General features: G+C 57.0%; 1 protein-coding gene across 7 annotated transcripts in view; it reads left to right on the forward strand.

Moving 5' to 3' along the window:
* Nucleotides 1-8,296, forward strand: part of SHC2 (SHC adaptor protein 2) — a 30,610-nt gene extending 22,314 nt beyond the window's left edge. For 3 of the 7 annotated variants that reach the window (XM_044998511.1, XM_044998513.1, XM_044998507.1), the window contains 6 exons: nucleotides 434-614; nucleotides 1,598-1,664; nucleotides 2,720-2,860; nucleotides 5,413-5,714; nucleotides 5,844-5,947; nucleotides 6,754-8,296. In XM_044998511.1, the coding sequence (XP_044854446.1) occupies nucleotides 434-614; nucleotides 1,598-1,664; nucleotides 2,720-2,860; nucleotides 5,413-5,714; nucleotides 5,844-5,947; nucleotides 6,754-6,865 (907 nt within the window). In that variant the 3' untranslated portion in view covers nucleotides 6,866-8,296. The other 4 variants (XM_044998508.1, XM_044998510.1, XM_044998509.1 and 1 more) reach the window with 4 other exon arrangements.
* The last annotated feature ends 5,842 nt before the right edge of the window (nucleotides 8,297-14,138 follow it).

A 14,138-nucleotide genomic window follows, 5' to 3' on the forward strand; every position in this document is an offset into this window, starting at 1 on the left:
GGAACTGCTTTGCAGCCACTACCTGAGCAGGACCTGAGATGCGTCAAGCCCCCAGCAGGGCTGTTGGTGGAAGAACGGGACCGTCCTCTGCTCGGTGCATTGAGGTGTTACGAGTCTCTGCATCACAAGATACAGGGCCCTGCAGCATGTGCCATACGACTGTGGCTCTGGGGGCTGAGGTGCCCTGGCTGTGGGTTCTGTCGCAGCTACGGGTGCTAGGGTGCTCTCAGTGCTAGGTGCTACCATGCCCTGCGTGCTCGATCATGAGATGCCACAGCTCTTGATGCCCTGGTGCTAGGTGTGGGGATGCTCTGGGTCTGGGCGCTCCAATGGCCTGGGGTGCTAGGTCCCGGGACGCCAGAGCTCGGAGTGTAGCGTCGCTGTGGTTCTGGAGTCTAACCGCATTCCCTAACTCCTGCATCCTGTCGCACAGGGTAATGGGGACCGAGGAATCCGCGTGGGGCGACGAAGAGGAGACGGCCGAACACGATTACTACAACAGCATCCCGGGGAAGGAGCCTCCCCTGGGGGGACTCGTCGACTCTCGGCTCAGGCACGGGATGTTGCTGGGCCACGTGCACTCCCAGCCCTCCTGTGCCGGTCACGTCAGCCAGGTGAATCCTGCAGTCAGCACGCTTGGCTGCACATCTGCCCCAATTCCCCCAGCCCTACAACCTCCCCACCCCACGGCTGCACCCACAACCTCCTGTGTTGAATCGAGCCTTTTCCCCTGATGCTGACAGCTGGAAACCAAACCTGGTTCTTGTCCCCATAGAGGACTCCTGCAGTGAGTGCCGGGTGCGGGGCCAGGCCTGGAGCTTCTCTGGAATAGCCTCTGGGGTCAGGGATGGAGGTTGGTCCATCAGGGAGAGCCCCATACAGGGAGAGCCTCTGGGGCTTGGGGGTCCCGTTGTCCAGCAGTAAAGTCTGTCACAGCCTCTGAAGGCTGCGTGGGATTTTACCAAAAGCTCCAGCCATTGAGTCATTGGTTCATTGCCAGAAGGGACCATTCGATCCTCTGAACATCACAGGCCGCAAACCCCCAGATGAACGTGCTGCAGCCGTCAGAAGACTAAACAATGGTGTGCAACAGGCAAAGAACAGGAGGGATGGAGGTGCACCACGGCCCCTGCATTGGCAGTCACTAAACCCCCCGATCTCTCACAGGCTGTGTCACCCCGTTACACAGAGGAGGGAGCTGAAGCGTGCGGGGGTGAAGTGACTTGCCGCAAGCCGTGGAAGCGTGGCTAGAGCTGGGTTTAGCACGAAGGGGTTTGTGGCTCTCCGACCCACATGCTTGGAGACTGCACTGCCACTGCAGGGGCTCCGTGGGTGGACCTGCTGCACACTTCCATGAGCTGTGACCTCCAGGCTGTGTGTCTGGGCCTAGCAACTTTCTCCATTTGCCAGCAAGGGATGGAGGCCCTGAGGAGGCAGCGAGCAAAGCTGGGGTATCAGCTGTCCTCACACCTCCACCTAATGCATCGCCCTGTCCACTGCCTGGGTCTCCAGATCACATGCCCACGTGTGGAGGGGAAACAAACCTCCTGCATCATGTGTGGGGCATGGACCGAGGTCTGATTCTTCTGCTTCACAGGTTGGATTTCCTGCCAGAAGAGACCAGAACAGCCACCCGGGCTCCCACTGGGACGGCGACGCTCCCGGTACGTGCTGCAGCTCGAAGGCGTCATTTAACCCAGGGACTCGCGTCCCTGCGGGTACTGGAATGCATGGCCCAAGGACTCGCAAATGCCTGTGGTGGGACCCTCGGAGATGGGCATCACTGTCCCTAGCTGCCCAGTTACGAGAAAACTAGCTGAGAACGATGCATGGAGCAGCTGCTTGGAGCGACGCCCCTTTTGCAAACCTGATTCTTTGGCATGAGTCACACGGCCTGGCACGTCAGCTGATCCTTCTGCACCATCACCACATGGACTCCAGGGAGAACTGTCAGGGAGTGGGGGTGTTTCTGGTCACCAATGAGCTTGTCCCCGAGTCTCCCCTGGATGGTACAGCAGCTGCTCCCATCAGAGACGATGTAGGAAGCTTGGTCGCCTGCTCCTCCCCTAGCGGGTCAGGGTGAAAGGGCCCAAACCGGGGAGGTGAAAGGACCCGGGGGAAGGTGAGATCGGTGTAGGAGTGCGTGGCCAAGGAGAGGACAATCCTAAAGGGACAAGCAATGGGGTGAAACGCAGCAGAGGGACGTTCAGGCCGCACAGAGCAAGGAGAGCTTCCGAGCAGGGAGGAGTGTGTGGGGTGGAAATCACCTCCCCAGGGAAGCGGTGGGGGCCCCCATTGGTACAGCTGGACAGGACACCAGAGGACAGAGCATAGGGAGTGATCCTAGCATGGGCGGTGGGTACCGTAGCTGAGGGAGGCTGTGTCTCCCCAAACAGCCAGGCCCAGCTCTCCCCTCCTACTTTCTGCTCTGCGTGCGGCTCCAGTCCCCCAGTGCTGGCCCTGGGGCTGTGCTGCCCACCTTCCCGGCGCTCCGGGGGGCTAGCCGGGGTGGAGGCTGGTGGCTGCAGTGAGGGGGGGCTTTGGGCTCCAGCAGGCAGTCGAGGAAGAGGAGGTGAGGCCTCAGGCAGAAGGGGCAGGGCTGGGGGCTAGCCTCCCTCAGCCGGCGGTTCATGGATCCTGGGGTGGCAGGCCCGGCTCCTGTGGTTCCTTTGCACAGAGCCTGCCGGCGCTCACTGCAGGGCACGGTTGTGTCTTCCAGGCCAGTCCTGCGACGGCTACCTCCAGGCAGACAGCCAGCCCCTCGGATGCCGTGACTACGAGGAGCACATGTACGTCAACACGCAGTGCCTGGAGGGCTGGGAGCACGAGGCGAGCCCCCCCAAGGATCTCTTTGACATGAGTAAGACAGCGGCCTTGCTCGGCGTGAAGGGTGGGGGGAAGGTGCAGCAAGCCGTCAGGATTGCGGAAAGCCATGATCTCAGGCCCTGCTTTCCTCCCACTCCGGTGCAGGAGAGGAATCAGGCTCTCAGGAGGTGGCCAGACCTGAGCTTGCTTAGCTTGCATGCTCGCAGCTCGAGGTTCACCCTGCAGCCAGACCTGTCTGCTAGGAGCACCCGCCAGCAGGCTCTGTGTCCCGTCTGCATTTGAGAGGGGATGGGCTTTACCGGGAGGGGCGTTTTGTCCCCTGGTGTCAGGTGCTCCATGCAGCAGCCATGTGCTTGGCCCGTCCAGGCACCAGGCCGACGCCCACGTCACACATGCCCTGCTGGGGGGCAGAGAGATTCCGCTCGCGGCTCTGCGATGAACTTTCCCTTCCCTGCGTGAGGGGAGCTGCAGCACCCGCCTGGCTGCCTTGTGAAAAGGTAGCATGCGAAGACCCCCGGGGCCATCCAGCCTGGGGGAGGTGAATGCTTCTCGGGGTCCTCCAGCCCCACAAGCTGGTGTGGGGTCAGAGAGTTAGGCCAGCCAGCGCCTGGCAATGTCAAAGAGACGCCTGGGGCCTTCACCAAATGGCTCTGCTGTCAACAGTGCTGTCGCCATCTGGCACGTGTTTAACGCTGCCCTCTCCTGGCTGTAGTCTGTATTGCTCAGCTAGGAGTCCTAGACTCTGTACTGCTCATGGGACTCCAGTGGTAGGTGCCCGTGCTTTTGAATCAGAAGCCCCGTTCTACTCCTGTTTTAGCCTTGCGGCCTCAATATGCAGCAGAGCGACAGCCTAGGGAGCCAGGGATTCGTTACTGTACCCTGCTCTCTCCTGAGCTCAGATCCCTCAACAGACCGAAATGAATTTACCCTCCACAGCCCTGTAAGGAGCAGGGACGCCTGTGTGACCCCATTTCACAGGTCAGGAGGCTGATTGCGCAAATAGAGCCCAGGACTCCTGCCCCTTCCCTGCAAGGCCCCCGGCCCCTATGCTGAAGGGAGAGGCAGCAGCCTGCAGACTTGGGGTCCAAGTGGGAGCCAGCCCTGAGTGCATCCAGCTGAGAATTCACATCGTCCCAAGGAGCTACAGACCCTGCGCTGCCCCTGGGGCTTGGCCAGCGCTCGTCGCTCCAAACCTGTCAGTGAGCGGCTCCCGTTTCCAGGCAGGAGCCGAAAGACACGAACCAACCCACCCCCTCCAAGCGACGGCTAAGGAAGGAAAAAGGGCTCCGTATCTTTTCTGAGGGTGACACCACTGAGCAGCGGTGGACTGAATGGCCGGGGCCGCGGCAGCGCTGAATGCAAGATGCAAAAAGCGACTCGCCCTCCGCCACGTCCTGGTGCCCTGCTGGACGCGGGCGAGCATGGGAGAGGGGCCGGGGATTTGTTGAGCCAGCGCCCCCTCGGCTGGCATGCCCAGAAAACACAGGAACAGACACCCAGCCACGCCAGGCTTCTGCCTTTCACAGGGGCGTGGCGGTATCACTAGCATCCAACTTCAGTAATGCACCAACGGGTGACTGGCTGGCCATTTCACCCCTGCCTGGAGCCCTCATCTCTGGAGGGGCTGAGCATCTCATCAGCGTTAGCCTCCTAACCCCCCATCAGAGGCAGGGCAGGGCTATTACCCCTGTTACAAATGAGAACTGAAGTCGAGAGATGGAGAACCACGGGCTCCGGAGGGAAACCAGGGTCTCAAGCCTAGATCTCCAGAGTGCTAGGTTCACACGGAACCACTGGGCCGTCCTTCCACTGCGGGGCAGCCCCTCCCTGCAGTGAGTCTCTGACCCCGGGTCAGCTGATTCGGGCTCGCCCTACGGGGCTAGAAATAGCGGGGTAGCCACGGCTCAAGCCCGGGCTCTGAGGCCCACCCACTACACCGGGTTTCAGCTGCAGCCCAATGTCTGCGGGGCTATTTTGAGCCCCGTGAGCCTCGGTCTGTTGAGATCGTGGCTGCGGGTTGGGTTGGCATTTTTTGGCAGTGTAGACGCACCCACAGTCAGGCCCAGGCTTCACGCCCCTGCTGAACCGGGGCTCGTCGCGCTGGGCTGTTCGTCCCTTTGCGGCATTTCACCTCGTCGCTTTGGGTGGGCCTAGGTGGTGATTTCCAGGGGTTTAGCCACGCTCCAGAGCCCGGTTCCTCCGACGCAAGGAGGGGAGACTCCTTCTCTGTCCCAGGAAAGCCCAGCAAACCACTGCACTGCGCACGCGTCTCCTTGGGGAAAGGAGGAGAGACCACAGCCCATGTGGCAGACGTTACCCGTGTCACCCAGTGCCCCACTGGAAGGTGCTCAGAGGCTGCGGTGACGGGCACGGTGTAAGAACCTCACTAGAACACAATAGTGGGAGTTGCCTCTGGGCTTTGGCTCGAGGCCTTTAAAAGAGCCGGCCCCAGGTCCAGCAACGGGGCAATTCTTCCCAGACCCAGCTGGCAGTAGGTCTGGGGACTGGGGCCCTGTGATGTGATCCCGGCTAGGGTAGCTGCCAGGGCCTGTCCCCTCCTTGCTTTATATTCCTGGCTTCTTGCAGGGCCTTTCGAAGACGCCCTAAAGCTGCACGAGTCCACGGTGGCTGGTGGGGCCAGCCCTCCCCTTGAGGACCAGTGGCCCAGCCCGCCCACCCGGAAGGCTCCCATCGCCCCCACGGAAGAGCAGCTGAAACGGGAGCCCTGGTACCACGGGAAGATGAGCCGGCGAGACGCCGAGAAGCTGCTGCAGATGGACGGGGACTTCCTGGTGAGGGACAGCATCACCAACCCCGGGCAGTACGTCCTGACGGGCATGAACAGCGGGCAGCCCAAGCACCTACTGCTGGTGGATCCCGAGGGCGTGGTAAGGACCGGGCTGGGCTCCCCAAACTCAGCCCGAATGTCCTGGATGGGCACCCCACCCCGCTTAGCCCCACCAGCCTCCTCTCTGGGGGGAGCGACACCCACCCCCTGCCCCGTTATGTTGCTCCAGGTGAGGACCAAGGACGTCCTGTTTGAGAGCATCAGCCACCTGATCAACTACCACCGGCAGAACGAGCAGCCCATCGTGGCAGCGGAGAGCGAGCTGCACCTGAGGCAGGTGGTGAAGAGGAAGCAGTGACGGCTGGGTGCGTCCCCCCGGCGGGGGCCTACGGGGGGGGGGCGGCAGGAACCCAGGGGGCCTGATTCTCTCCTGCCCTCGCCCCAGTCAGAGCAGTGGGGAATCGGCCGCCCCCTCTCTCCTCTGTGGGGGTGACCCAGTGGGGACAGGGCCGGTATCCACTGCCTCTTGGGCTGGGCTAATGGGGGTCGCTGGGAGTGAGACGCCCCCTGAGCATGCTGGGCCCCTGATGCTGTGATCCCTGACAGAATCCCCCTTCTCTCTGGCCCAGAGCCCCCCGGGGACCTGGCTCTGTACCCCGAGCGCCTGCCCAAGGAGGAGAGGGGGGCCAGGTGTAAAAGCAAGTGGATGCCACAGACAGCCCCCCCCGCACCTTCCCTAAGCAGCCCCCACAGCCCCCTCTGCTCCTCCTCTTCCTTCACCCACTGACACAGTCACCCTCTCTCTTTCCCCAGGGGACTGTTTTCCCTTCCCTCCCGAACGGCTTCCTCTTTCCCTCTCTCCTCCACTGGCGGCCACGCTCCCCCCTCCTCTGGACTCCCGCCACCTTCCCTCTTGCCCATGGATGGCTGTCACTCGCCTACAGGTTACTGCTGCTGTTCCCTCGCCTACAGGCGGCCACCTACGCCCGTGTCTCTTCGGTGGAGCCCTGCCCATTCGTGTTCTCTCTCCCACCTCCACCAGGGGAGTGCTGTCACATCCCCCCTCTCTCCTCTAGCCCTGTGCCATCTTCCCTCTCTCTCTCTCCTACAGACTTGCTACATCCCTCTTTCCCTCTTAGCTGCAGGCTGCTGCCACAACCCTCGCCGACTTTTTCACTCTTCCTCCTATCCCGGGATGGAGGCGATGTATTTATTCTACATGTGCCGATGAAACTCCGACTGGGACGTTAGCACGGCTCTCCCCACCATCCCCAGCAAGGAGCCCGGAGGACACAAACGGAGCTCAGCTCTTTGCTGCGTACGTCCCACCAGGAGCACACATACAACAGATCAAACCTACCCCCGACTTCTTAGACTAGTAGTTAATCAAAGCAAATGAATTGTGAGCAGGGAGCCGTGCGCGGGAGCTGCTTGTAACCCCGCCTGGGCGCGGACTGGGGTCTCCTGCCTAAGCGTGGCGCTGGGTGCCACGACACCTGAGCTCTCCTCTGCTGCTGACTGGCTGGGTGACCGTGGGCAAGTTGCTTTGCCGCTCTGTGCCTCAGTTTCCCCATCTGTAAAATGGGGAGGATGATATTGACCTACCTACCTCGCAGGGGGTGCTGTGGGGAGGAGTTAGCTAAAGCTGGTGTGGCCGCCTGAGTGCTAAATAGCATCCAGCTCAGCGGTTAGGTTTAGTCGCTGCTAGAGACCATCAGAGGGGTAGGGAGCCCCCTTTGGAGGTATAAGTGGGTGTGTCGGGAGGTGTCAGAAGCACAAGGCCCCATTCCCGTCTGCAAGGAGAATAGGAGCCTCTTCCCCATCTCACAAAACCTCCCAAGCCAACCCATTACGCTAACAGCTGCTTAGACTCCACTTTGCAGCCATGAGGGGACAATCTTGTAATTACGTTATCTGGCTGAGATGGCCCGTCATTAGGGAAACAACGTCAGATCTTATCAGCACTCTGCTTATTGAATCAGGACCGGAAGACAGAGGTTTGGACCTTGGGAGAGAGGACAAAGAGCGACACAAGGGAGGGTTTGGCCGTCCCACCGCTGGGACGCATCTCTCCTCCTGCACAGCTACCCAGGGGGTGACTTGGTGTCCACTTGGCTTCTGCCATGCTTCAGAGCCTCAGCCAGGCTCCTAGTACCTAGCCTGGGTCATGGCACTGCCCCTCCGCTCTGGCTGGGGTAGCCAGGTGCCTGCTTCCTTTGGATGGTGGAAGATGGGACCTTCCCCAGAGCCTAAGCTTTGGAGACTCACCAAGCACCTGCTATGCAAAGCTCACAGCTCCTCCTAGGCCACCTGCTCCCAAGAGGCATCGGTGCAGGAGATGCCAGAGTCCTCTTCCAGCAGGGGTCCCTACTCTTCGGAAGCTCCCATCTCCTCCAGTCCCACCCCAGAATGGAAAGGTACCTTCTCCAGCAAGGTGGGTCTTGCTCTTCTCAGGCACACGGGTCCGTGTCACTTTGTAGCGGGATTTTACAGGTTACCGGGCGCTGAGCATCCATCAGCTGGGACCCACGGTGAGATGTCCACTGAACGGCTGCCGCCTTTTAAACGCTACACAGCGATTGTCTCTCCAGCGCGCCGGCATTCGGGGGAAGCGTCTGACACGCAGCGAGGGGTTCGCTGGTTTGAATACGTTTCTAATTAAATGTGGAAATGATCAAACGGCCTGAGCGTGATCTTGCCTCTGCTTGACAGGCATGCGCCCTGGGGGAAGAGATGAACAGAGCCATCTGCCTCCGCTCTGGTGGGGGACAGCGGGTGCTCGTTGCAAACAGCTGCTCAGGTGAAAGCAGGCCATGACCGGTCACCCCTGGCTCCTGTGCCACCGTGGGGCGGCTTTCACGTACTCGCCCATGATCCTCCACCTGGTCCAGACACTGAAGTTACCTAATGGCAGCATAAGCTCCCGAGTGGTTGGTCGCTATGGCCCGTTCTGTCCTTGGCCTCCTTGCCAACAGGGGATTGAGAGGCGCATCCTCAAGGCAGCCCTACCAGGGATTGAACCGGGGTCCTCCAGAAGTACAGGCCTGAGCAGCTACAGCTTGAACTAACAGGCTGTAAGAGACTCGTATGCTCTGCAGATCAGGCACCGCGGGGTACACGCAACACACATGTTTCACGTGCTGGGTCCTCCAGACAACCTAGCCAAGCAGACACTTCGTTTGTAACGCCCCGCAGAATTCCACTCCCCTCCCACCCCACTACACGCTCCCGAGCACCTGATTTCCAAAGGGGCTTCCGGCAGATTGAGCCCAGCATCTGTCCTCGCCTCCTTGATCCTGCGATCCACGCTGGGCATTGCTGAAATTAAGAGGGAGCCCCCCCCCCCCGTTGGAATCCAGGTTTGGATTCTCACTGGAGCTGGGGGTGCCTAGATCTAGGGAGGGGGCTCGGACCCATTAGAGATTGCTCAGCTGTGACATCTGCAGCTGGATCCAGGGTTTGAGCTCGGCCCAGGACAGAGAATGGGGAGGCGCTGTGGATTTCAGACCACTACCCGGGCTCAGATTCTCAGAGGCACAGCCCCATTGACAACCTCGGAGTGTTTGGATCTAAGGTGGAAGGAGTTAGCTCCGGGCCATCGGCAGGGACATGGGAGCTTGGTCATGTCCCGTGCATTTGTTAATGTTTGTATTGTGGCAGCCCCGGGCCTGGAGCGGGACCCCATCGTGCTAGAACAATTCCTGCCCCACAGAGCTTGCAGGCAGGATTGGGCCCTGCTATATATTATCCAGCCGCTAGATCTGGTTTAGATTTAAATGACTCAGTTCAGGTGGCTTCTACTCCTCCCCTTGGGAGATGCTTCTGTGCTGAACACGCGGCACCATTATTACAGCTGCGTCCACCTGCCCACGCCCCACATTGCTACTGGCACTCCATGGCAGCCTCGGTCTAGCACCCAGAGCTTGGCTGAGCCAGAGACAGCAATCCACCCTCTTGCCCCAGGAGTGGGGGGGATCCATGGGCGGAAGGGGAAGATTGCACTGCCACTGCCTGTCCTGTGCCCATCCTGTTGATCTCAGAGGGCACTTGGATCAAGGTGGAGCCTCTCCAGGGGGTGCCCACACCTCCCCCAGGGTGGCACTTCCCTGTCCCTGGCTGGCGGGGGAGTCAGGATGTTCCCCCACTAAGCCCTGTCGTCCAATTACTTTCTTCCTCCTCCAGCATGCTATAGCTCCGTTATTTTTCCTCCTGCTGCCTTCTTGGCGGGGAACGAGAAGGGAGAACTACTGGGATCTGGGTTCAAGATCTGCCACCCGGGTGCTTCCCAGTCCAGGTCTCTCTCCCTCTCATTGTGTGGCGCCTGAGCCGCCACCTGCTGTTTTTGCAGACTCGGAGCTGCCACTCATCACAAGTTGATGAATACTCCCATTCAAATGGGAATGAAAACCCAGCAGCGGTGCCCGCCTTGAGGCTCTTTTCTAAGCAGAATGACCCCACAAAAGGAGCGAAGCTCAAATGAACAGAGGCAGAAAAGGCCTGGTGGATCTTGTGCTGCCCAACGCTCCTACAGGCGGGTAGTGCCAGGTGGCTGTTGATCAGGGAAATCGGGGGCATGCTGCCAAAGCAACGCGAGTACGTCTGAATCCCCCTCCCTCCACTCCCCCTCATCTATCGCTGCATCCAGATGAACTTTTAGGCCCTGATTTTCAAAGCTTTTGACCAGTCTCCTGGGTCTAGTTCATTGCAAACTGCAGGCAGCATTTGGAGCACCAGGCCGATCAGCTGATGAGAGGAAGGATGGGTGTAGTGAAGGAGAGCTGAGTGCTATGCCCGGCTCTGCTACTGACCCCCTTTAAGGCCTTGGCCCTGTCACTTTATCTCTCTGTGCCTCTTCCTCATTGACCAAAGGGGGCTAATAATACTCCCTTTAATACAAATTATAACAACAACAAGAGCTACCTGAATGCAGAATCGCAAGCTGCTTCTGAAGAAACCCCTCACTTTGTTTTACCATGTGTGGGGAGAGGACTCCCCCAGGCCGGGCACCCTGAGTCAATAAAACACCCTTTGGTCAGGCGTCCGGTGCTCAGCAGACCTAGATATTACAAGAGTCAATGAATAACTAACTAACTAAAACCCAGTAACGAACAGGTAATTTTCCACCGATAGCTGAATACAAGCAGGGACGAGCCGTTTCCATTGCGGGTTCTATTTTTCGCAGTATCGTAATGCATCTGCAGAGATAATTGCATCGTCCCTCTATAGCAGAGGCATGAAAAGGCTGCTAGAGCCGCACTTTCTTCTGTCACCGCTGGAAAGAAAGCCTCTGCCTTATACCAATTACCGCTGGGTCTGCACAGCACAGACCTTTCGACTTCTAGGGATGCTGTGATCCGATGCTTCAGAGAGGGTTTTTTTTTAAAGGGATTAATTGCTTCACAATAAGCCTGCCTCTGCCAGGGTTATTCTGCCTCCATCTGTGTAACCCATGTCATCTTGGGAAGGAGTAACGAAGAGGGTTAGTGGGATATGTTGGAGATGAAGAAGTACCTTCAAGTGTGGTCGCTTAGACGCTTCTCTCAGCTCTGCCAAGCCAGGCTTCAAACCTCAGGAGAGAGAACCTCTTACTTGCAGCATTTCAATAATCCAGTGTCCAATCCTGGTTTGGTCTGTCTGATCCCTTTTTTGTTGTTGTTTTGCGGGGGCCATCACTGAAGCTGCGTGGCCTGTGTGTTTGAAGCCTGGGACCATGACACCGTGACACACGCCCGCCAGGGTTTTGCTGCTCTGTTGCGAAACTGACAGAGAAGCAGAGAACTAAGGATCTGCTCGAAATAAAGCAGATTTCTTTATTTGTCCCGAAAAGGGATTTGGGGGATTTATGACTCTGCTTTTTATTTTACAGACATGGACGAACTGGCTCTGTTTTTCTAGCCCCGATAGTTCCCATGTGAGGGCACCTAGGTCGTCAATGAGGATCCAGCACTGGACCTTAAGCACTAAGGGTCCGATCCCCAGGGAGGCTCTGGATCAGGCCCTACAAGCTGATGAAATAACTTAAGAAAACTCTGATGGCACCGTAGGGAAACTAGCTCCCTTCGTGTTGTGCAGCAGGTCAGACTAGATGATCATAGTGGTTGTCACCATCTATGAATCACGTAGCCATATTTCAGGGAAAGATGTACCTAAATTCTTCAGCAGCATCCCTGGATTCGGCAGCGCCCCTGATGAGACAGACAGGAAATCCTGTGGCAGCCTTAATTCAATGAAAAAAATGGGGGCTTTTATGGAGTTAAACATGAACCTGAATAATGCAATCGAGGCAGCAGCCTCGGGAGTACTTTGCTATTCAATTCAATTTATTTTATGCTCTCTGCACATCTTCATTTTTGATCTGCCAGAGGTTTTTGTACTGACAGGCCATAGATGCATGGTAGAAGTACTTGTGGCGGGAGGGGGAAGGGGTGAAGCTAGAGGTTTTCGATGCTGGATACGGGGGATGTTGGGGTCTTTGACAGCTGGGGAAGCATGAGAGTCCATCTGGGATGATGGGCTAAGCACATTAGCTGTATAATTTTGCTAAAATTATCAGCCATTAAATGGTTAATAACACTAATAGTAAAACAGAGTCATTTCAGAGTTAACACCTCATTGAGATGACTGGGCTATTATCTCAAGCTGGCTGCAGACTTGGGCTGACAACATTGCATCCATGACACTTAGCAGAGAGTTGGTAGAGGCTGATTAGCACCTAGCTGGGCCACAGTGCTGGTTCCCAACCCCTCCCCCCCAGCTTCCTCTTCAGTTTTGTTAGCCATCTATTTACCCCCCAACACAACCCTCTATCTATGGTGCATATCTTGGTGCCCATCACCATAGTATCTGAGCACCTGACAATCTTTGAATCTTTGAATCCCAAATTCCATCTGAATTAACCCATTGTTCTTCTTCTCTCTCTCTGAAGTGTTACCTGGTATCCCTCCTAGGACAAGAGGCTGCATTGGGGGGATGGCAGCAAGGCATGTTCTCAAGTTTTGTCTTTCTCAAGTACATAGAAAGTCAAAGCAACTCTCTTTTTTGAGGGATACCACAAGGGCAAAGCTACTGCTAAAGACACCCTGGCTAGCTGAGTCTTTGACTGCATTAGCACAGCTCACAAGCAGGCCAGTTGCCTTCTCCTGATCTTGTCGCTTGCTACAGAAGTCACCTCTTCATGCCCAAGGTATGTAAGGTGGTGGTGACATGGTCGTCACCCCCCACCTAGTATCGTCAACCCCAAATGTTCAGAAATCGTGAGCTCCCCCCCCCCCGCAATCATGGGATTGGCTGAAAAATCATGAGATTTCAAAATGGCAACTTTGGGGTCCTTTGAATTTGTCTGCCAGTGTTGTAGTTTATGCAGCATCCAAGAAAAGCTTGAAAACAAGGCCTAAGAGTCTCACCTCATCCCAGGACTCCAGGAGCTGAGGCTTTAAGAAAAGCACCAAATATTGCATGATTCGTAATTAAACCATGGACTGGCAACACTGCAAGTCATATGACATTGCCTGCTAGGGCCTTTCTGCATCTCAGGTTGTCCCTTTGGCTGTAGGACTCTGCTAGTGGCCAGTAACATAGCACTGCCCGTCAGCAGATACTGCTAGCTACATCCACAGTCTATCTAAGAAGCTGATGTTGTGGGACGGGAAAAGAGAGGGATAAGGGAACGTTACTTACTGATAAATCTGTTGGTCCTAGTCTCCCATTCTTCATCCTGCTCTCCTCCCCTCTGTGTCATGAGCTGCTTAATAACATTTCTCTTGCTAGCCTTCTTCTGGAGCTCCGAAGTTGTTCTAACTGAGGGAGGGTGATCTGGCGGAGGCTTATGGGATCACTGCTGCCTGGCTACCAGCAGGTGGTATCAGAACGCTGCCTGTTCACGACTCCCGTACTGTTGGGGAAGGCTAGGACCTGGCAAATGGAATTACCAGTAAGCCAGGCCCTTCATTGTCGGTTGTGATTTTGTTGAACGTTTCCCAGGAAATTATTGGGCTTATTATAAATATTAAAAAATGGGTGAGAATCAGTGCAAAAAAATAATGGCAATGTTTTTTAGGGTTAATACGGAGGGATGGGAGGACAGAAAAAAACAGCAAATAGAGAAAAGGCCGAGTACTGAAAATCCAAGCCGTTTATGGCTGTGGTTTATTTCATGAATTGCACATGACGGTACGTACACAGATGCCTACGCTTGCATGTGTGTATCTGCTACTACAAGCCCCACTGCCCCGTGTGAAGAGGGGTGGAAAAAATGGAAACCCACCTTCAGACCCAGGCAGGGGGCCTGTAACCTAAGCCCCACCACCCAGAGCAGAAGCCCTCAGGCTCTGGCCCCAAGTGGTGGGGCTCGGGTTTCAGCTTCGGCCCTGGGCCTCAGCAAGTCTAAGCCAGCCCTGGCAACCCTGCTAATACGGGGTTGCGACCCGCTTTGGGGTCCCGACCCCCAGTTTGAGAACCGCTGGGCTACCCAACGTAACGGATTGGATTAATTTAACATCCTGAGCGTTTTCATGTCCTTGTGTGG

The sequence above is a fragment of the Mauremys mutica genome, chromosome 24, assembly GCF_020497125.1.
Source record: "Mauremys mutica isolate MM-2020 ecotype Southern chromosome 24, ASM2049712v1, whole genome shotgun sequence".
NCBI lineage: Eukaryota > Metazoa > Chordata > Testudines > Geoemydidae > Mauremys > Mauremys mutica.